The sequence below is a fragment of the Canis lupus genome, chromosome 35 (assembly GCF_011100685.1).
Source record: "Canis lupus familiaris isolate Mischka breed German Shepherd chromosome 35, alternate assembly UU_Cfam_GSD_1.0, whole genome shotgun sequence".
NCBI classification, from domain to species: Eukaryota; Metazoa; Chordata; class Mammalia; order Carnivora; family Canidae; genus Canis; species Canis lupus.
In genome coordinates, this window is record NC_049256.1 from 4708137 (window position 1) to 4732060 (window position 23924).

Genomic DNA, 23924 nt, shown 5'->3' on the forward strand with positions numbered 1-23924 from the left:
TCATTTCCAAGGACAGCTGATCTCCAGTGTTTCCAGAAATTCTGTCCAACCAGAAGATGTAGTTCCCTCATTGATTCAAAATAACACCATGTACATTAAGTTTTTTTTAAAAAAAATTCAATAGTATAAACATATACTGTATTATTAGTTTCAGAGGTACTTAGGACCTTACGATACTTATATTCACACCAAAACTAATGAAGAAAAACCATTTACGTCATCAAATGGTGGACTCTAGATTTTTCTTTAATTACCAACTGCTGCCCCAAGCCCCACAGGTGTATTGATTGTGACAGTTGTCCATTATCGGATTCTTCTAGCAGAGAGGACCAGCTGTGCTAATAAGCATTTCACTCTATTTCTCTCGCAGACGCTGAACTTTAAGAAAGTGTCTCTGCTGGGGTGGAGTGATGGTGGAATTACAGCACTCATTGCAGCTGCAAAATACCCATTGTACATCAACAAGATGGTGATCTGGGGAGCTAATGCCTACGTGACTGATGAAGATGAGAAGATTTATCAAGGTAGGTTTCTTTTTTTTTTATTTTTTAATTTATTTATGATAGTCACAGAGAGAGAGAGAGAGGCAGAGACATAGGCAGAGGGAGAAGCAGGCTCCATGCACTGGGAGCCCGACGTGGGATTTGATCCCGGGTCTCCAGGATCGCACCCTGGGCCAAAGGCAGGCGCTAAACCGCTGCGCCACCCAGGGTTCCCTCAAGGTAGGTTTCATGAATCAGAGAGATCAGGACAAGTGGCACCTTTGCCCTCCCTTCTCAGGTCTCACTTAGGTAGGTATTGACAAGTCTTGGCGCATATGCTTCCTCAGGTCTCAGCCCTGAGGTCATGAGTTCTCAGAAAAGTCGTACCGTGTAAGCAGTTTGTGTCCCAACGCTTTCTATTTGCAGAAGCAACACCTTCATGACTCAGGAAATAGTCCTAGAAAATCCGTGTTCCCATTTCCTACTACTGATAGTGAACCTCGGGGAGGGAGGGCTTGGCCGAAAGTGTTATTCATAACCTCATTTAAAACTATGGGAGTGTAAAAAGGAACATTGTATTCAAACATGGAACCTTATATTTTGATAAAGAAATTTTGTTCAATTTTCATGAGGTTATCCTTCAAGCTTATCTTTGACATTCTTAGAGGCGGATCAGGCACCTGCAAACTGCAGCCTGTGCACCAGATCCAGCGTGTCTGTTTTTGTAAGTCCAGACACTGATGGAGAAGGGTAGCATCATTAGAGCCTAGAGCTGAAGCGGGGGCGTCCCCTCCATCCCCATTTCCTCCCCTGCGCCCACAGTGGCTGCCTACATGGTGGTGACTGCTGGCAGCTCCCAGGCACCCAGCTGTGCAATTGCATTCAGCCGCTTGGGACTCGCTTAGCCTCCAGCATGCTGGCCAACCTGAAACAACTTGGCTTTCGGGAGGAAAGAAGGACGCATCGGGATCTAGGAGTGTCGGGGACAGAAACCAACGCTGTCCTCAGCTGCCCGCCACCACCATCGGCTGGCCAGGCCCACCAGGACTGAAGAGTCAGTCTGGTGGCTTTTTTTTTAGATTTGATTTATTTATTCATAAGAGACACACACAGAGAGAGAGAGAGAGAGAGGCAGAGACGCAGGCAGAGAGAGAAGCAGGCTCCCAGCAGGGAGCCCGATGCAGGAGTCGATCCCAGGACCCCGGGATCACTCCCTGGACCGAAGGCGGTCGCTCAACCGCCAAACCACCCGGGCATCCTGACAAGTCTAGTTTTATTCAGCTGTTCTGCAAATCCACTGGTTTCAGTAAGCCCCTAAATGGCTGTGTTCTGTTGTAGAATCTTCGTTCTTTACACTGTTTGGAAAAGGACTATGAGCCTCTTAAATGATGAGTCTGATGCAGTCACCCATCCTGATCGGTACTCCTGCCTGTCCTTGTATCCCTCCAGGGTTCAGAGGAAAGAAAACACTGAACTGAATGAAAATGCATATGACAGGGCCTGCCTTCTCTGTCTGATATTTCCAGTGTCTCGGTCATGGGGGCGGGGGGTGGTTCAGCATTTGCTGGCTGTCTTTTTCCCTTGGGAATGGGTCAGATTTGCCTGTCTGGAGGTTGTGGAGCTTTTTCATTTATTTGTTTGTTTTGTGTGTTGGTTAATTTGGGACTGTTTTCATTGTACTATGTTGTGAGACGCCATCTCTTGTTAAAACTCTGAGGAATGGTGATTTTTTTTTTTTTCTTTTCTTGGCATGCAGCCACCCTGGTTAGGTTCATTGTGAATTCTACTTAGACTTCTGTGGGTTGTAGTTCCATCATAGGGCAGTTCTCAAAAGCCTGTGCTACGCTTCTTTGTATCTGCCCCGCACAAACCCTGCTTGGGCTATGCTGGGACGTAGGTGGTGGATTCTATGGTATTCCGGTTCTTGAAGCTTATGCCCAGTGCTTTTGCTTTTTTTTTTTTTTTTTTTTTTTTTTTTTTTTTTGCATCTTCCTCATATATGGAGAGCTCTGGGGTGATCCCAGGACTTGAATTGTCTCATCAGTCCGTACGCAGAATTAGGGACCCCCTTCAAAGCTCCTGTGACAAGAAAGGCAGGTTTCCATGCTTTCCTCCCCTGTTGCACAGTTCTGTGCAACCGGAGTCATCTTTAGGTACCAGTCATCTCTGGTACCTTTGGTCAGAGAGCTAGCCTGCTCTTGGGGTTGTAGGTGCCTGCCTGCCATGCCCCTTCCCAACATGGACTAGGGTAAGAAGAGAGAGAGAGAGAGAGACAGTCTCCGTCATGTGGGGGAGCATGTCCTGGTCCTCCGGCCAACCCTGGGGGTCTTCTCCTGAAGTTTCTGCCTTCAGCGCCCCCCCCCCCCCCATGCACGCGTGCGACTCACGCCACCCCCACCGCATGCTTCAGAGTTGGGACTCCGAGGAAGAAAGGGGATGTCAGAAGCTCACCCCCTTTCCGGGCCACTGTTCAAGGTTTGAGTCTGCTGAGCCTGCCGCTCTGGCCGTGGCAGGTAGGTGGTCCTTGTTCTGTCTGGAGTTTAGCTTCCACCAGGGAGAGGGGCTCGCGCCAGCTTCGCCCGCACCAGGCCCGAGGGCCAGTGGGTGCTCACTTGAGCAGAGGTCCCGCGGCTTCTGCTCTGACGGGGGGCGATGCTAGCACCCCTAGTTAGCTCAGCAGCTGTCCAGCGGAACCCCTCCTGAGTCCCGGAGCTGGCTTTCTCTCTTCCCGCCGGGCGGGCACCTGCGTCCAGGTAGCCTGTGAGTCAAAACGGGCGCGTCTGCGCTGGACTCCTTACCTGACGACTCTTCCCCACCCCAGCCTGCGTGGGAGCACCGGCTACCTGGTCCTGCCGGGGGTGGGGGGGGGGCCCACCTCCTCTCATTCAGCCTCTGAAGGTGACCCCCCTCTTCCTGCCCGCGCCCTGGGTCCCGAGGGCACCTCGTCCTCTTGCTGAGGCCAAAACCTGGTCCTTTGATTCTGCTCCGTCAAGCCCTCGGGTCAGGACCTCGGGGCACCTGGGCCGGGAGGCCGTTGAGCCAGCTGCTGCCCTGGCCCCCGCCTTCCTGTACGGCTCCCACGCTGAACAGCTGCCACTCCCGGACAGGTGCTTCCTTGGCGCCCCTCTGCCCTGCCTCTGCTCGCCCGAGCGGCTCCCCTCAGCCACTCCTCACCGAGCACGGCTTCAGCCCCCATTCCAGGAAGGGGAGGGGGCCCTAAGCCCTGGGACCTGGGGGATGCTTGTGCCTGTTTGGCGCCAGGACACTTTACACAGCACTTCACGGCGGCCGCTTGTCCTGGGCAGTGCCGCCCTGTCACGCATTCCCCGCAGCCCCTGCTGGGTGCGCTTGCCATGTCCAGTGACGCTGGCTTCCCTTCTTTACGCAGACAAACCCCAAGGATCTCTCTCTTAACCTCACACCCTGGGGTTACTGTGTGCTGTGTGTGGGCTCCCCCTCTCTTTCCCAGGCACCGTTCCTACTGCCTCGTGCCCCCTCCCGTAGCTTGTGTCAAGGTGGCTTCGGACCCTCCAGGCCTGTGAAAGCAGCGCCTCGGTGCTCCCAAGCCCCCCGGAGGCTTTACTGCCCTTTGGCTCCTTGGCCATCCTGCAGCATTTGAAAATACACACGAGGTGGGGCGCCTGGGTGGCTCCGTTGAGTAAGGTCTGCCCTGGGCTCAGGTCGTGATCCCGGGGTCCTGGGATGGAGCCCTGCTTCGGCTCCCTCCTCAGCGGGGAGTCTGCTTCTCCCTCTCCCTCTGCCCCTCCCCACTACCCGTGCTCTCTCTCTGAAATGAATAAATCAAATGTTTAAAAAGAAAACACTCACATGATATGATACTGACCGCATCCCCCTTTGTGAAGCTGTCCCTACCTTGAAGTTCCTGCCACTGCGTCCACGGCTTCCCCTTCTCTCTGCTTACTCTCCCTGACACCGCCCCACTCTGTGCTGCTGGCCCTGCGACACCGGGCTCCCCCAGCCGCCATCCTTAGCTCTCACTCCTTCTTGTTCTTACACCCAAGGAGCTTCCCTCATCGCTTGGCGTCGTCAGACTCCCAAATTCCAGATATTACACTTCGAGGTCCGTTTTCTCACCTAGTTGCCCCACGGGCTCCCTACATTCAGTGTGTCTAGAGTCGAACTCATAATCTTTCCTCTGCACCTGTTCTTCCTGCTACGTTTCTCAACCTTGATAAGTGACGCTCAGTGGAATATACTTTCTTCCAGAAAAGCATATTGCATGATTTATTGAGTGCCTCCTATGAGGTAACACCGTTAACGTAGCTATTTATTACTCAGCTCGGGGCTGAGGAGGCAAAGAAACCTGGGGTGACGGCGCAGCCGGGAGGTGGGCCAGTAAGGCCTCTGCAGCTTAGCCTCTGCGGTGCAGCGATCCAGCCCTCCCCGTTCTCCCCGCCGTCTGCTGCGCTGTCTGGGATCCATCTCACCGTTTCCGTTCCTCCCGCCAGGCCCCGGGTCCAGGCCGCCCCATCTGTCTCCACTTAGATGGACCGGCACTTTCCACCCCGTCCCGCCTTTACCTCCTTTCAGTCTCCTTTCCAAACTGCTTGGATAGTCATTTGCTAAGATACGTCTTACTTGAAAACCCTCCAAGGTCTCGCATGGCTTTCCAGATAAACAGAATTCAGACTCCTCTGCTTTGCTTCCAAAGTTTGAGCGAGCCAGGACCACCTCCCCTACCCCCTCAACACCCTGCTTCTTTCCTGTGTCCCTCTGCTGCCGCTTGGTCTCCTCTACCCCCGCACGCCCATCTTTTTCTTTCGCCACCTGAAAGTTCTAGTAATAGGTGGCACGGCTCCCGTATTTGCTTGCCGGCTTCTGTTCTCGCACACTTAAATCTAGCAGTGCCTCCTCCAGGAAGCCCCCCACCACTACCACTCCCTCCCTTTGCCCCTCTGAGCTTACTGACCCTCCTCTGTCCTCCCCCGGCCTCTCCTACAACATTTACCCCATTCTTCTAAGAGGTATCTTACAACTGGGCTAGATGGTAAGCCCGTGGGAGCAGAGACTGTATCTTATTCAAGTTTGTACCTGCTGTGACTAATACTCAACAAGCTTCAAATAATGCTTACTGGATTAATTCACTAATTAATGGAGAGTGAATGAGTTTTCTGGTGCTTAGCACAAATTATATGCTCAGAAAAAGAAATGTATCAGTCTGGAGGGGGGAATATAAATTATATCCCTTTCGAATCAGCAAATAGTTTGATTCAAATAGTTATTTTAGGAACTTAACTGTGAAACATAATTGCTACTTATTTTTTGGTGGAAGTCATGCTTTGGGGTAAAGCTGACTTCCTCTTGAAAAAAAGTTAACACAAGTAAGTATATAGATACGTAGAATATTTTTGAGTGCTTATAATATGCCGTGTGCCGTGGTTAGCACATTTCATATCTAACTTATTTACTGTTTATCTCAGTGTTATTATAATTCTCATATTTCAGATGAAGAAACTAGCAGAGAGATTAAGGAACTTGCTCAGGGTCGCTGAGCTAGCAGGTGCAGGTGCTGGCATTCAGACCTAGCCATTATGACCTCTGAGCCTGTGGGCCTTACCCACAGTGCCTGCTGTGAACATCCGGCTTGCTCCAGCTACAGCTGGATTTTTCTGCCCCTCGAGATTTAGATAATATTTCCTGTGAGAGTCAAAAGCTTTGCTCCAAATTTCACATACTAATAGATACCTCTCATTCCAAATGCCTGCTTTTACTGAGTTAATTCACTTTCAGAAATCTCTCGCTCGGTGCCTGGGTCGCTTAATCTGTTAAGTGTCTGCCTTCAGCTCAGGTCATGATCTCAGGTCCTGGGATGGAGCCCCGAGGTAGGCTCGGTGCTCAGTGGGGAGCCTGCTTCTCCCTCCCCCTCTTTTCCCACTCCTCCCCACTTGTGCTCTCTGCTCTCTCTCAAATAGATAAATAAAGTCTTTAAAAAAAAAAAAAATCTTCCACTATCCCAAGAAGAGGAATTTACATTTTAGGCAGAAAAATGTCTTCATATTGAACAGTAGCCAACTTGGATCTTAAAAAGTCTTGGCTTTCCTGTCACAGGGAATTTTTTTAAATAAAAATACATATGATTTTATAAAATATATAAGTTTAAGGGGCACCTGGGTGGCTCAATGGTGGAGTGTCTGCCTTCAGCTCAGGGCGTGATCCTGAGGCCCTGGGATCGAGTCCTGAATCGGGCTCCCCTCAGGGAATCTTCTTCTCCCTCTTCCTGTCTCTGCCTCTTTCTGTGTGTCTTATTGGTAAATAAATAAAGTCTTTTAAAAATAATAATAAATATATATAAATTCAAAATGTTATATTTATATTACATATTAATTACATTAATAATATAATAAAATATATAATGCATATATAAACTAAACATTTGTATTATATCTAGTGTATCTTACAAATTGTGTATCTTACAAATATATAAGTTAATTATGAATAATGTATATGCTATATATTATATAAGGTATATATTTAAAGTTTATTTTGCAATTTGTTATATAATATTATTTTGTAATTGAATTTTATTTAATTGTATAATACTTGATACATATAATGTAACACATGTGACACTGAATTACGGGCACCCATGAGCCTACCATGGAACCTAAGATTGATCACTGCTTATACCTTTGCTGTATCCGCGTGCTTCCTCCCCAGTGTACCCCTACCTCTGGGCTGAGTCCTACCATCATCCCTGTGACTTTTTGAAAACACTTCTGTCACATATGTTTCTATTCCTAAACAATATGTAATTTAGTTTCATTATTTTCTTTGAGCTATGCAAAGTGACTTCATACTATAGATCTTCTCTGAGTCACTTTTTTTAGTGAACATTGAATTTCTAAGATTCGTTCATGCTCTTGCTGTATCATATTCCATAGGACAAATGTATTTTATGTCCTTCTCTTTTATCGATGGTCTATTTCACTCTTGCCATGAACATTGATGTACCTAGATGTCTTCAGGGCCTATGAGTAACAGTGTTGGTCTGGAGTGTAGGCCCAGACGTGAAATTTGCTGAATACTGTGTTATGCAAATACACCACGTTACAAGTGACCCATTGTTTTCCAACTAAATAAATTTGCATTTCCACCTCCAGCGTATTAGATTCCTCAATTTATATTCTCAACAGAAACTTGCAATCACCAGACTTCTTAATCCTAGCCAGTCAAATGGATGTGAAATGGTATCTTACTGGGAGACTTAATTGCATTTTCCTCCTACTGATAAGATTGAGAATCTTTTTTGCGAATTTATGCACCACTGGGGTTTCCTCTGTATTGTACCTATTCATGTCCTTATATATCTTTTTGTAGATTTAAAACTTTTATGTAATATTTGATACGTACAAAATGATACATTTAACAGGCCTACCTGGTGACACCCAGGAGACTAGAACACCTCCCATTATTATTACAGTGCTACTGATTGGCAGGGTTTTATTGATAATCTGATTATTTTCCCCTTGCTGGTTAGGAATCGTGTTAGTAGTTGTGCTGCACAGCATATGGCTTGTCCTTTTGCTTCCTTTACAGACAGAACTAACGTAAGTGTAAAAAAAAAAAAAAAGTTACAGTGTTTTGCTTTCTTGCGAGCTTGGCGAGTTTTGTGCGTTTCTACATTTACGGACCCATTTGTCACTTTCTGTACTCTCGCCTTTCCTTCTTTCATCTCAGATACTCCTGAGCTCACTTCTCCTTCTCAAGTTGTTTTTTAGAAGTTCCTTAAGGGCAGCTCTGTGAGTAGTGAGCTCAGTTTTTACCTCAAAATGTCTTTATCCCACACTCCTTGAAAGATCATTTGGCTAAGTACAGACACGTAAATGGCAAATTATTTTCTCTGCCATTTTTTTTTTAATTTTTATTTATTTATGATAGTCACACAGAGAGAGAGAGAGAGAGAGGCAGAGACCCAGGCAGAGGGAGAAGCAGGCTCCATGCACCCGGAGCCCGACGTGGGATTCAATCCTGGGTCTCCAGGATCGCGCCCTGGGCCAAAGGCAGGCGCTAAACCGCTGCGCCACCCGGGGATCCCCTGTTGTGTGTTTAGATGCAAATTCCTTTTTAGTTAATCCAGTTCGAGTTACATTCGATTTTTGTCTGTGGACTCTTACCTTTTATTTATTTTTTTTTCGGACTCTTATCTTTGATCAGGTCTGCAAACCATCCTTGCCCGTGTCCTTCCCGAATGGCTTCTCCTCTGCTCTCCCCCGTCCTCTCCTCCTTCCGGGACTGATTGGACTTTGTGGGCCTGGTCTTACCATCTTCCCTGTGTCTTGCCCATCTTCCTGTCTCTCTGTGCCCTGGTCTGCATCATTTCTTAAGCTTTCTCTTCCAATGTTCTAGCTTTTTCATTAGCTGTATAAAGATTCGGATTGTTTTCTGACCTGTCATTAGTACTCTTAACCTGAAAACACGTAAGCAAAAAGGACCATGTAGACAAATTGATGATGCTTTCCTTCAGATGGGATTTACATTACTTATGCTACTGTAGGGAACCACGGAATTAATACCAAATTGGGGCCATCTTAATCTCCAGTCAGTCTAGGAATCCCAGATTCAGCCCTACCCACCCAACCCCAGCTAGTAGTCGCGTTTCTCCCAAAAGCAACCCTGCCTTTTGAGTAGTCTTACCACTCTTTTTTCTGTTTTTAGGTTCTCTTCATTCTCACACACACACATGCATATCCTTGCTGTATCACATTCCGTAGGGCAAATGTATTTTATTCCCTTCTCTTTTATCAATGGTCTGTTTTTCATTAATGGCAGTGGCAGTTTCCGTTAATTGCTGCAACTCCAACAATGCAACAAAAAAAAAGTTTTTTATGAAAGATCTAGTTGTAGGGACACCTGGGTGGTTCAGTCGGTTAAGTGCCTGACTCTTGATCTCAGCTTAGGCGTAGGTCTCAGGTCGTGAGTTCAAGCCCTGCATTGAGCTCCACACTGGGCATGGAGCCTACTCAAAAAATAAATAAATAAATAAATAAATAAATAAATAAATTAATTAATTAATTAAAATAAAATAAATAAAATAAAATAAAATAAAATAAAATCTAGTCATTTCACTGCAAGGACACCTTGCAGAGGATGTGGTCTGCAGGATGTGGTCTGCAGTAGAGCCCAAGTAGAAATATCTATGGGAGGGACGCCTGGGTGGATCAGCCATTGAGCATCTGCTTTCAGCTCAGGTCATGATCCTGGAGATCTGGGATCGAGTCCCACATTGGGCTCCCCGCAGGGAGCCTGCTTCTCCCTCTGCCTGCTTCTCCCTCTGCCTCTCCCTCTGCATCTCTCATGAATAAATAAATAAAATCTTAAAAAAAAAAAAGAAAAGAACTATCTATGGGAGATTTCTTTACTGGCCATCTTTATGACATCTTGCTCCTCTCTCCTTTCCCCTCTTCCAACTCTCCTGTTTCTTCTTCCCAGATCTCGTCCCCACCCTCCTAATTTCCAGAGTTCTCTGTCCCCTCTGTGAGGTCCTTTTGTTCCTGTGCAGAGCAGGTCAGCTCTCTGGGCTTACCTCTGCAGATATGAACTGATCTGGGGTCATCTGTAACAGCATCTACCTTCCTTAGAAGGCAGTTGCAGTTGTACATGACAATTTTCCTTCCACTCTGTTATCTGTACTCACTGAGTACATACAAGGTGCCTGCCAAAGGGCCTGGCACCACCGAGAGTGCTGTGGTGGGGTTATTGTTCAGTAGTTCACATCATTAGTAATGTGTTGTCTTTGTGGTGTACTGTGTAGGGAAGCACTGCGTTAAAAGCTGTCTGTAAGCAATATGTAATATGCTCAGAAGCCTTAGAGTTATCAGTGTGTTTAAATAAATACAGAAAAGAGGGGATCCCTGGGTGGCTCAGCAGTTTGGCGCCTGCCTTTGGCCCAGGGCGTGATCCTGGGGTCCCGGGATCGAGTCCTGCATTGGGCTCCTTGTGTGGAGCCTGCTTCTCTGTCTGCCTGTGTCTCTGCCTCTCTCTCTCTCTCTCTCTCTCTCTCATGAATAAATGAATAAAATCTTTAAAAAAATTAAAACATAAAGAAATACAGAAAAGAATGAGTAATTAAATTTGTTCATGCATTTTAAAAGGAATTTTTAGCTACTATTTCTTTTCCTAAAGAATGAATCATCTGTAATAAGGTTTTGAATTCGTAGTTAGCCTTTTACACCCATATTTCTTCAGTAGCAGAAACCAGAATGAATAATTTCTCTCTTTTTCAATGGACATGAATATAATTCAGAAAAAACCTTCTCTTTTATAAATCATGTCAGTCTTACTACTCAGGTAACTCTAATTGCAGAAATATCATCTTATATCTTACGACTTTAACGGAAAGCATTGAATGCAGATCTAATTTCATTCAGTTAGTAAAAGTTTATTTTGTGCCAGGCACTGGTTTGGGTTCTGGGGATAAATGGGCAATCAAACAAAGCCAAGTTCCTTTCATCTTAGTGGGGAGACCATCTGCCAGGGGCACAGAAAATGCTGATAGATGTTAAGCAGAGTAGATGAAGGGAGAGTACTCTCGGAGGGGTGCGGCCTCAGTGACCTGGATAAAGTGAGGAGTAAGCCACGTGAAACCAGGGGCAGGAGGTGGGGTGGGCTGGGGTGGGGTGGGTTTGGGGGGCTTCCAGGCAGACAGCAGCAAACACCGTGGCTCCAGAGTAGAGTATGTTTGCAATACCTAAAGATAAACCTTAAAAAAAAAAAAAAAAAAAAAAAAAAAAAAGATAAACCTTACTTATCATTAGACTAAACCTGTTCTTTTTTTTTTTTTTTTTTTTTTTTTTTTTTTTAGAGTTTATATATTTGAGAGAGTGTGAGCAAGTGAGAGAAGGAGCTGGGGGAGGAGCAGAGGGGGAGGGAGGGGTAGGCTCCCTGCTGAGCACGAAGCCCAACACAGGACTCCAGGATCATGACCTGAGCCACCCAAGTGCCCCTAGACTAAACCTGTTCTTGTCAATTCGTCTATTTTTCAGGTATCCGAGATGTTTCTAAATGGAGTGAGAAAACAAGAAAACCTCTCGAAACCTTATATGGCTATGACTACTTTGCCAAGACCTGTGAGAAGTGGGTGGATGGCATGCAACAATTTAAACATCTTCCAGATGGTAGGTTATATGAACTGTTTAGCTCTTCCTTTGCTGATTAGAGACGCTGCTTGCATTCCTCCCTTGGTGTTCCAGAATTCCTGGTGATGAATGCATTCACCCATTGTCCTTTTACACTGATGTGCGGACAGAGGATGCTAGTGATTGTATACCATACATGCTCTTGTAGAATAAATCCACCTTAAACTAGATGATGTGTATCAGGGTTCACATTAAGTCTTTAATAGCAAACTGTTCTTTCTTTCCTTCTAATCCTTTGTGCGTATGATGACAAGTAATTCTCCAGAAGCCTCAAATAGTGTTTGTCTTTTTCTAATTCTGGAGTTGGATAATCAGAAAACAAACAAGCTGCCACGTATACCATATTTTTTTTTCTTTTTCACATATAGACGCATTACATCCTCTGTCACTGGGCCAAAAAAAAAGCAGGCCTGTCCGTCCTGACCTTCAGCTCCACCAGAATTAGCCTGAGGAGAACTGTTCAGTGTATTTCCCCACCTTCAGAATTTAGTTATGTGACTGTAGCTCCCCGTCTTTATCTGAAAAATTAACATGATTTCCAGTAACAGGAAGAACTGACATCCTAAAGAGAAATTTTGAATTAAAGTTGTTTTTAAATAGCTATTTACATTTATAATCATTCTCCTATTTTAATTGCTAAAAGAATAGAGTAGCTAAGATCTAATCTGGGAGCATGTTGATGACAACATGGCTGCAGCTGCAGGACCAGTTTGATCCATTAGGTAATCATTTCCAGAGTGAGTCACACCTATCAAAACTTTCACAATGAAAAGGACATTTGGAAATGTTACTTTTTTGGTTCAGGTTCAAAACAGCAAATATATCCTGTTCAGATGCTGTACCCAGCCACAGAAATAGGCCGTGGCAAATGTGTCTCCCTCAGCTCTTAAAACAAAAATGCCATAAAAAAATGTCTAAGACGGTTCTCCTTTAAAGAAGACAGATTTTTGAAATGTGGACTTTTAATGCTTTCCTGACTGAAGGGGTAGGAAGACCCAAAGGTAGAAACAGAATTGAATTAGCAGGCTCAAAAATATGCCCTGTGTTTGTCAAAATTTAAACCTTCCATCCTAAGGAAAGACACTGTCGAGAGCATGAAAAGACAAGCCACAGACTGGGAGGAAGGAAATATTTGCAAAGGAAATACTTGCTAAAGCAGGTGATCCAGATGTACAAGACTCTTCACATCTCTTGTTAGTAAAACAAACAACCTGATTAAAAGATGAGCCAAATAACAAGATCCCAGTACTCACCTGTTAGAATGGCCAAAGCAGGATTTTGAGGGCCGTGAAAATACTCTGTGATCCCATAATTAAGGTTCCATGTCATTATACACTTGCCCAAACCCACAGAACGTGCAACACCAAGAGTGAAGCCCAATGTAAACTCCGGACTCCGGGTGACGATGACGTGTCAGTGCAGGTTTATCAGTTATAAAAACATCCCACTCTGGTGGGGAATATTGATAGCGGGGGAGGCAGTGCACGTGCACAGAGGAAATCCCTGAACCCTCCACTTTTGAAAAACCTAAATTTTTTAAAAAACAAATATAGTTAAAAAAAAAAAAGGAAAAAATGTCAAAATATAGAAGAACTAGCAGTGCATAAATAATCTTACAGCAAGACTGTTAACAAACTAATTTTCTTAAAGAATTTATTTATTTATTAATGAGGGACACAGAGCGAGGCAGAGACACAGGCAGAGGGAGAAGCAGGCTCCATGTAGGAGCCCGATGCAGGACTCGATTCCAGGACCCCAGGATCACGCCCTGGGCTGGAGGCAGACGCTTAACCTCTGAGCCACCCAGGGGTCCCTGTTAATAAACTGCTTATCTCCCCTCAACACTCATAATCTGACAGGAGCCCCCTTTTTTTCCCATAATTGTGCACTCAAGTTTGTGGGTGCTCAGTTTCACCTCGGGGCTAACTGCATGGATTTGGAGCCAGACAGGCCCGAGTGTGAAGTGTGGCCTTGCTACTTTGCTACTTGGTCGCTCTCAGAACGACGGGCAGACTTCACAACCTCTCTAAGCTGCCGCTCCCTCCCTGTGAACCCAAGAGGCGAATCACCACCCTGCAAGTGCTGTGAGGACTAAGAGGGTTCTGATCTGCGTTAGCAGGTGTGTGTCACCCCAGAGACCAGAGAGGACAGCTTCTGAGACCTAGAGAAGTACTTCCCTAGCCAACCTGTCCCCTTCTCATTGAGCAGGCCGTGACCCCCATACTGAGGAGACCAGCCGGGTGCCCAGGCAGCACCGCAGCAGGCCGGTCTGGGCAGCACCCCAGCTTTCTCAGGTTCCCAGCGACCCCAGCAGAGGCGGGGGAGGAAGGAGCTTGCTTTACGGAGTACCTGCCCACTGCCCAGAACTGTAGCTGTGACACTTCCTTTTGGCCTCACGGCCACCCCAGAGAACTGTAACTGTCCCCTGTTTGACCAGAGAGGAGGCTGAAACTCATCACCGAAGAGCCACCAAGATTCCCCAGGCAGGAAAGAGCAGGACAGGACCGGAGCCAGGTTGTCCCACCTCGGACTTAGAAGCGCTGTGACAGGAGGAGATGAGGGCCTCACCATCTCCAGAGTATGTCAGGAATGTCGCGGAGGCAGGAGGGATGAAGGGCGGCCTACTTGGCACGTGTAACTTAAAACTTCGCAGTGAGGTGTAGAAGCCCTAAGGGCTAGCTGGGACCCCAGGGAACACTAAAGACCTTATTTCAAGGGAAATGCTTTTGAGGTGCCAAGCATCTACCATCAAGTTGCAAAATGGGGACTGCTATTCATGGTATACAGAGTTGTGGGTTTTTTTGTTGTTGTTTATTTTCCTTTTTTGCATGAATTCCACATATAGTCAGGCAAAGCTGCTTGTTTACCAGGAGAGCTTTCCAAGAAGAAAAAAAAAAACCTGAGAAACAGAAAAGGAGGCCCACTGATTGGGAGAGCTAGAAGACCCCTCAAGGCCCATCCAGCGCAAACCGCCTCTTTAGGGACAGGGGCACGGAGGTCCAGGGGGAGGCAGGACACCACGCCTCTGACTCACCTGGCGCCATGGCCACCCTGAAACAGTTTCTCCGTGCTGTTTGTCTTGCAGGGAATATCTGCAGGCACCTGCTGCCCCTGGTTCAGTGCCCCACCTTAATCGTGCACGGGGAGAAGGATCCTCTGGTCCCCCGTCCCCACGTCGACTTCATACACAAACACGTGAAAGGGTCGCGGTAAGTGCAGTCCCTGCCAGTCTCTGCTCCGGCGCACCCCCCAGAGCTGAGGATGTCCCTGAAGGAGCTATTGAAAGGAAATGTTGGGGGTGGAGGGGTTTTTTCTTTAAGATTTTATTTATGTATTTGAGAGAGAGTAAGAGAGCACGAGCAAGGAGCAGGCCCATCAAAGGGAGAGGGAGGGAACCCCATAAGGGCTCAGTCCCCGGACCCTGAGATCATGACCTGAGCCGGAGGCAGATGCTGAAGCCACTGATCCGCCCAGGCGCTCCGGGGTTGGGGGTTTTTAAAGCCTTAGCCCTCCCACCCCCCACACCCTCCCAGTAAACAGTACTGACATGTTTAGGATTCCCAGGGAAACCCAGAGCACGGGGAGCCCTGACTTATGGGTAAACGGGAACCAGAAGGAAAGGAATTCTTAGACAGACCTCTTACGGCTGCCGTTGCCGCGAGAGCAAATGTGTTAATAGGTGCTGAGTTCTGTACCACTGCACACAGCTTAGATTTACAGCAAGCAGTGTTAACTAAAACGGTTTTATATAATTTGGGGATTTTCAGATGAGTTTATTGTTATAAAAGTACCATCTACCCAGGAAAGAAAATTTGTGAAATCAGAACAAGAAAACGAATTGCCCGCTGCTTGTCACTCATTTAAATATCTCTGCTGTTAGCATTATTAATGTGTGTTCCTCCTTTCTAGTATTTTAAAAACATAGATATAATTATATTCTGTATTCAACTCTGAATCCTGCTTTTTTCCCCACTTTGAATTCTGCTGTAAACTTCTCATGTTATTTCAGCCTTAAATATGTACACATCAGATGGGAAGCCTGTTATTCAGAATCACAAAATACCAACGTATACCAAGCCGTGTTGGTGGCTCGGTCGATGAAACAGGAGTTACATGTTACTTGTTCTTCGCATTCTTGTTTCTGCCAAGCAGCCTTGGGCATCGAAGCAGCTTATTATACATGTCAGCAGAAATTCTCTTCTTCAATTCCGTACATTTTTGTATGGAACAGAAACTTAATTTTTAAATACTTCGGCTGACGCAGAAGCCAGGTTTTGCTGGTACTTCTCTATCAAGATGAAAATTTGAAGTTGAATAAATTTAGTGTTTCCTTTCCATGCCATGGGTGCATACCATGGAGGAGAAAGTGAGCTGTGACAGGGGGGATAGTGACCTGATTTTATTTACTTTTTTTTTTTTTAACAAACATACTGGGAAATAAGCATTTAAGTCAGTCTCGACCCCTTCAGAGACTATGTATTAATCCCAGAGATGCTGTCATTATTCTGGACATCTTTGGGATTCTATGGAATTCTTTTGAAATTGGCTTTATTAATGACTTCAGAAAATCCTCCCTCCTTCCCTCTCTCCCTTCTTCCCCCTTTCCCTTCCTCTCTGCCTCCCTCCTTTGCTCCTTTCCCCCCATGAGCTGATTTCTGATGCCCACCTTGAGCCGGCACTGCCTGGCATGGTTAGTGCTGGTCCCTGTCCTGAGCACTCACACAATCCAGCAAGGAGAACAGACTCAGAAACGGTTCCACGGGGGCTCCCGGGTGGCTCAGTCAGTGAAGCACCTGCCTTCGGCTCAGGTCATGATCCTGGGGTCCTGGGATCGAGCCCCGTGTTGGGCTTCCCACTTAGCGGGGAGTCTGCTTCTCCCTCTGCCTCTCCCTCCTGCTCCTGCTCTCTCTCTCTCTCTCTGTGTGTCTCTCAAATAAATAAAATCCTTAAAAAAAAAACAGTTCCACTACTTTTTAAATTATTATTAATTTATTTTAATTCCAGTATAGTTAACATACAGCGTTATATTAGTTTCAGGTGCACAGTATAGTGACTCAACAATTCTGTATGTTAACTTGGGGCTCATCCTGATAAGTGTCCTCTTAATCCCCATCACCTATTTCACCCATCCCTCCACCCACCTCCCCTCAGTTTGTTCCCTGTAGTTAAGAGTCTGTTTCTTGGTTTGTCTCTCTTTTTTTTCTTTTGATTATATGTTTCCTAAATTCCACATATGAGTGAAATCATATCGTATTTATCTTTCTCTGACTGACTTCTTTCACTGACCATTATACTCTCCGGCTCCATCCATGTCGTTAAAATGGCAAGATTCCATCCTTTTTATGGCTGATATTCCATTGTGTATATATACGACCTCGTCTCTATCTATTCATCTATCAAGGGACACTTGGGCTATTACCGTAATGGGACTATTATAAATAGTGCTGCTATAAACATAGGGGTGCATGTATCCCTTTGAATTAGTGTTTTTATATTCTTTGGGGTAAATACCCAGTAGTGTGATTACTGGATTGTAGGGTAGCTCCATTTTTAACTTTTTTTGAGCAAGCTCCATGCTGTTTCCTAGAGTGCCTGCACCAGTTTGCATTCCCACCAGCAGGGTAAGAGGGTTTCTCTTTCTCTGCATCCTCATCAATGCCTTTTGTTGCCTGTGTTGTCAGTTTTAGCCTTTCTGACAGGTGTGAGCTGATACCTCCTTGTAGTTCCGACTTGTATTTCCCTGAGGATGAGTGATGTTGAACATCTTTTCATGTGTCTGTTGGCCATCTGGATGTCTTCTGTGGAAAAATGTCTACTCATGTCTTCTGCCTATTTTTTAATTGGTTTATTTGCTTCTTGGATGCTGAGTTTATAAATTCTTTACGTAGTTTGGATACTAGCCCTTTATCAGATACATCATTTGCAAATATCTTCTCTCATTCAAGAAGCTTCTTATTTTGATGAAGTCCCAATAGTTTATTCTTGCTTTTGTTTCTCTTGCCTCAGGAGACATGTCCAATGTCAGAGAAGTTACTGCCTGTGCTTTCTTCTAGGAGTTTTATGGTTTCAGGTCTCACATGTAGGTCCTTAATCCATATTGAGTTTATCTTTGTGTATGGTGTAAGCCATCCACTACTACTTTTTTTTTTTTTAAGATTTTATTTGTTTATTTATTTGAGATAGAGAGCATGAGTAGAGGGAGGGGCAGAGAGAGAGGGAGAAGCAAACTCTCAGCTGAGCAGGGAGCCCGATGCGGGGCTCGATCCCAGGACCCTGTGATCATGACCTAAGCTGAAGGCAGACACTTAACCGACTGAGCCACCGAGGGGCTCCAGCCATCCATTGCTTCTTAATCATACTATTCCATGATAAATTTCAACACATTTCTTGGAGAACTTTTAAATGTGAAGGACATGCTTTTTATTCTACAATAAAATATGATTATTATAAGCCTGTATGATTTTTAGATCTATATAGTATTTTATATTTTAAAAGGCATTTTACATACAATACGTAATTATGCTTCACAACAAACTTGTGAAAAAAAATGTTGTCCCCATTTAGATGAGAAAGTGAAGATTGAAAGATCTTAAGTAATCTCCCAAGGTTGCATAGATAGCAAATGACAAATCCTAGATTTTTTTTTCCCTCCTAATATAGCACTTTTCCCCCCACAGTACATCTGCCTCTCATAAACATACTCTTACTTTAATATGATGGTAAGATGCCTGGATTATATACTTGCCGACCTGGTTAATTGTCCTCTGGCTTCAGAAATGACAGGTTTTTGCACGCTAATGCCCATGATAAATGCAGTGTATTCTCTTAGAGAGCCAGGTTCAATAAAAGTCAGTCTGCAAGGAAGTTTAATTTAGGAATTCTGTTCCAAACCCATCTCCTAGCAACAGAATACATCAATATGGGAAAAAAATATTCCCTTCCCATTCAGATGTTAATTATTTCAGTAGACTATTTTATGGAAGATCATTTTCTTTTTTTATTTTTATTTATTTATTTATTTATTTATTTATTTATTTGCGAGAGAGAGAGAGAGAGAGAGAGAGAGAGAGCAAGTGAGCACACGAGCAGGGGAGAGAGACGGAGGGAGAGGGAGAAGCAAACTCCCCTCCTGAGCGGGGAGTCCGAGGGGGGGCTGGATCCCAGGATCCCAGGATCATGACCTGAGACAAAGGCTGATGCTTAACCAGCTGAACCACCCAGGTGCCCCAGAAGATAATTCTCTTAGAGCAGATATTCCTTGGAATGAATGAGTGGAAGGTGAAGTGTTATTGGCAGTGATGATCTTAAACTGGCTTGCGTTTTACACCTGCTGCCTTCCTCTGCTAAAAGAGTTCTTTTTGTGGGGCCTGAACCCACCTAGAGCACAGGTGGTTTATTTCGGACCCCAGAAAAGGAAGGTGGATTCATTGAGCACCAAAGTCCTGAGATTTGGCACTGCAGGCCATGTGGCAACAGGAAAGCAAGGTTGAGTGGCAAGTTTGCAGTGAACTCGGTATTTCATTACCTTGCCAGGTACGTGTATAATTAACTGTAAGGATACAGTTTATCCCTTCAAAGATTATACCAACAAATAGATACCACGTATGAAACTAATGCCTTTTTGTCCTCAGAAGGAGGCCAAATGAAGACTCAGGTGGTTTAGCAGGCCTGTTTGCTGTGTGTGTTAATTTGTCTCTCTTTTTCTCTTTGTGAGGAACAATGGTAGTGAAGAGGCCTTAAATATCATTCCAGTTCAGCGTTTTTAAAGACTTTGTTTTTAGGTAGCTGAACCCTTCCTCCTAACAGACTCTAATGCAGAAGTCCAAGACATAATACATAACATAAAAGCTACTCTGATTCTAGCAGTGATGGGGAGTGCACCTTGTCCTGCCCCAACCCCTATGCGTCCCCTGCTCATCCAGCCCTCCCCTCTAGACTGCAAAGCCCTGACGCTGCTCACGGCCTCCTTGGGTAGCCGGCTGCTTCTTGGGCATCACTCTTCAAGGCCAGCCCCACACGCTTTCAGAGGGTTTGCACCGAGGAGAGGTTGGCAGCCTTTGGGGTTGCGGTAGACCAGCCTCAGGAGGCAGTGGGGCTGAGCCAGCTCAGAAGAGGATGTGACTTCACAGCTGGTGAAGCCACCTGTGTTCTCCCTCTGTGAGTACTGGTCAGCTAGCACCACTGTAACACGTACCACATGCTGGGTGGCTTAAACAGTAGAAATGCATCCCCTCATGGTCCTGGAGGCTCGGAATCTGAGATCAAGGTATCGCTGGGTTATTTCTTCTGAGGCTCCTTTCCTTGACTTATAGATGGCTTTTCTCTCTGTGTCCTCGCATGGTCTCTCCTCTCTGTGCCCTAATCTCCTCTTATAAGGACGCCAGTCACATGGGATTAGGTCCCACCCATATGATCTCCTTAAAGATAATCTATCTTAAAGATAATCGCCTCCTTAAAGATCTTCTATCCAAATACGGTCTCACTCTGAATTGCTAGGCGTTAGGACTTCAACATACAGATTCCTGGGACATGAATTCAGTGCACAAGCATATGTTTCTATGGAGGTGCTCAGATCTCAGGAATGAGAGGACCAGCAGAGACCAGGATCCAGGTTTCAGACCCGGCTGCAGATGACCAGCACCTTGCCTGGAATCCCTCTCCACAGCCCTCCTCTCCACCCTCTCCCATTGCCTGGCCACGTGTACTCATCTCTCAGGTAGCAACTCAGATGTAGCCTCCTCTTCCAGTTACTCATCTTTTTGAGACCACATGGTCCTTTTGAATAGCTGTGAGCATATGAATTTAATTTTCCTCCTGTTGAGCATCTCAGCACCGGTTCCAGGATGTGGTCTGGTACATTTTAAAGTGCTTAGTACGCTTTGAAAGAAAGAGAACATGAGAGGCACACAGGGGCCATTGACTGGTGACTCAGTCCCAAAAAGTGTGGTGCAGAGTCCAACTGCATGTTCCGGGGCCGAGGCCAGAGAGCCAGATCAGGTGGGAAAGAATGAGGGGCAAAGTCCATGTGTGCAAAGAGTTGGCACCAAGGGTCCAATGTGAACTGGAGGGGAGAGGTGGGAGGTGGAATCTTGCCGAGAGAGCAGAATTGGTATGCTGGGATCCTGAGCAGCGCTCCGCAGTGGGTAAGAGCACTGGCAGGGACCCCATTAAACCCGCCTTTGAGTGCTGGCTCTGGCACTGTGTGCCCGTAAGCAGTGCGCATATATTTCTGTACCTCTCTTTCTTTGTAGGTAAGATGGGGATGATACCCATCATTTCAAAATATTTTTTGAGGAATTAGGAAGTATTTGTACATTTAAGATCTAGTAAGAGCTCAGTACACAGTAGCTGCCACTTCTGTGGCTGGAATGGTGGTGTAGACGCAGGTGACCAGGGTCCCAGGAGACAGCTGGGGTGTAGCTTGACAGCAGGTCAGGGGCAAGCTGCCCTCTGACCTGACTTTCAGACCATTGTCAGTGTAGGCTTATGGGCGTCTCAGGATTCTCCAGAGACATAGAACCAGTAGGTTACACTCAACAGACACGCACACATGGAGGCTGGTTGACTTTATGGAATAAGGAATTGGCTCACGCAACTATGAAGGCTGAGAAGCCTAAGACCTTCAGTGGACAAGCTAGAGACCCAAGACAGCTGATGGTAGGCCTGAGAGCCCAGAATAGCCAGTGTTTCCGTTTGAGCCCAAAGGTAAGAAAAAGCTCATGTCCCAGTTTGAAGGCCGTCAGGCAGGAGGAATGCCTTCTTACCTGGGGAAGGGTTGGGCCTTCACCTGATTGGATGTGGCCCACCTATATCGGGGAGGACAATCTGCTTCACTGAATTGTAATGATTTAAATGTTACTCTCATCCAGAAAACACCCTCACAGAAAGGCCCAGAACAATGTTTGGCCAAATATCTGGGCATCCATGGCTCAGTCCCGTATACACACAAAACCAACCACACAACAGGGAGGGCACAGGTACCAGCTACTCTGCACGGAGGTCCTGGCCTGTGGTAGGTTATGGGAGGGTGTGCCGGCAGGCTGGCAGTGAGGGGACACGCGATGAGGCTGTCTAGGCAGTGGGCCACGTGCCACAGGTTCTCTGACTCATGGGAGGGAAGAAGGACTTCCCTCTGCAACTTCTGGGCTCTTCAAGTCGGGTCACCAGAGGTTAGATGGCCTCAGGCCTCCAGTGCAGCCCAGGAGGAGCTGAAATGAGTCGACCCTGGTGACAGAGGCTCCTGCTGACGACAGGATTGTCTTCAGTTTAGTGGTAGAGTGAGGCAGGTTACTGGGGGCAGGTGGACCCTGCAGGAGGGGTAGCCACCGTGGCTCCCACTTCCAGGCCACTCCAGCCTGGGGACAGCGGGGGGAAATCTGCGCGCCCCCCCCCCCATCCTGACTACCCCGGACGACGTTTTGTCTGCCTCTCCACATCCCAGAACTTCTAGTTCCTCATCTCTAGCTGCTTGCTGCTGTGCTTGAAGGGAAAGCAAGTCAGCTCAAGACCCCGCTTACAGTCCAGGTACCAGTGAACACCAGACAGGATTGGCCTCGTCCTTACAGAGCTGAGTCCTTTCTATTTCAGAGGGAGTGAGGTCTCATCCTTTCTAGAGAAACTTTACCTATGACATTTTGTAAACTCTCTCTCAAGGATCTTCACTTGGAACGGATTGTGTTAGCCAAATGTAAATGCGTCATGCTCCCAAGTCAGAGCATTGATCATCGAAGCTGTACACAGAACCATAGCGAGGACTTTTGCATATTGTACAGTGCAACCCAGAGTAAGGAAAGAACAGGAAACATCTATTGCTCACTGCGTTCCCAAAGTTCCCGTACGACGCACCTTATATGCATCATCTCATTTTGTCTTTGGAATAATCCTGTCGGGTAGACGCTGTTACTTGTCCCCCTGGAAAAGTGTGGCTTAGGGAGACGAAGTAACTTGCCAGCATTGATGCCATGTTGATTAGACTGGACGCGTCCTGCCCCCGTAGAGGCCATGCCTTGAACCCTGTGGTATCACCTCCAGTTACATTCAGCTGTGACTCAAAGCTCTCAGTCCGGTCAGAGGGCTCCAAGGCTGGCTTCTCCACAGTCTGATAGACCCTGGCAGCCCAGATGGGGTCTGCTCCTGGCTGTGGCATTACCAGAAGAGCACCCTCTGAGGCAGTTTGATTTCTTTCTTTTTTTAAAGATTGTATTTATTTATTTGACAGGGAGAGAAAGAGCATGAATAGGGGAAGTGGCAGAGGGAGAGGGAGAAGCAGGGAGCCCGGTGCAGGACTCGATCCCAAGACCCCCGGATCCCAGGATCATGACCTGAGCCAAAGGCAGTCGCTTAACCAATTGAGCCACCCAGGCGCCATTTGATTTCTTTCTAAGGCTTGAGTCATGGTTGCATTTGAGAGAAGGAACTTCTCAGAAATCTTCTTCCCTTTCCCAAACATCATCCAGGAAAGAGCCTGCTGGAGAGGATGCAGGCTTGGAGGCCATCTCCCACCCCATTTCACCAGCTTAAAGGGGATTGTGGCCTACCCATTATTACCCTTTTCTTAGATGGGCTTTCTGAAAGAGGCAGAGAATAAAAAATTACTCTTTTTTTGAGAGGGAGTGCAAGTTGGGGGGCAGGTGGGGCAGAGGGAGATGGAGAGAGAGAATCCGAAGCAGGTTTCATGCCCAGGGTGAAGCCCAGCAGGCACCTCAGTCTCAACCCTGAGATCACAACCTGAGCCAAAATCAAGATTTGGATGCTTGACTGACCGAGCCACCCAGGTGCCCCGAGAATAAATAACCCAAAGGGGATGTTGTTGGCAACCCGGCCTGGGTGGCCTTGGAGGGAATGCCTGAGAGTGGCAAGTCCTCCCTGGTAGCCACATGGCTGTCCAGTTTAATAGTGGAGGAGATCCAGGCACAAAGAACCAGCAGCCTTTTTTGGTTTAAAAAAAAAAAAAAAAAAAAAAAAAAAAACAGGTGCACCTGGGTGGCTCATTTGGTTAAGCATCTGCCTTTGGTTTGGGTCATGATCTCAGGGTCCTGGGATCTAGCCCACATCAGGCTCCCTGCTCAGGGGACATCTGTTTCTACCTCTGCCCCTCCCCTGCTCGTGCTCCCTCTCCCTCTCTCAAATACATAAAATATTAAAAATTAAAAAACAAAACAGACATAACTAGCAACCTTATATACAGTTAGAGTTTTGTCATATCCAAAGCTACAGCACATTGCTCGTGACCTGCTCCAGTCTGTAGCTCTCACGGCTTGATCTGCAAGCCGTTGAAGGTTAGACT

General features: G+C 46.4%; 1 protein-coding gene across 3 annotated transcripts in view; it reads left to right on the top strand.

Moving 5' to 3' along the window:
* The window catches only part of BPHL (biphenyl hydrolase like), a 36775-nt gene that overhangs the window by 10231 nt on the left and 2620 nt on the right, over positions 1-23924 (top strand). For all 3 annotated transcript variants that reach the window (XM_038584035.1, XM_038584036.1, XM_038584034.1), the window contains exons 4-6: positions 371-524; positions 11486-11617; positions 14724-14847. In XM_038584035.1, coding sequence (XP_038439963.1) covers positions 371-524; positions 11486-11617; positions 14724-14847 — 410 coding nt within the window. The remainder of the gene's footprint in view (positions 1-370; positions 525-11485; positions 11618-14723; positions 14848-23924) is intronic.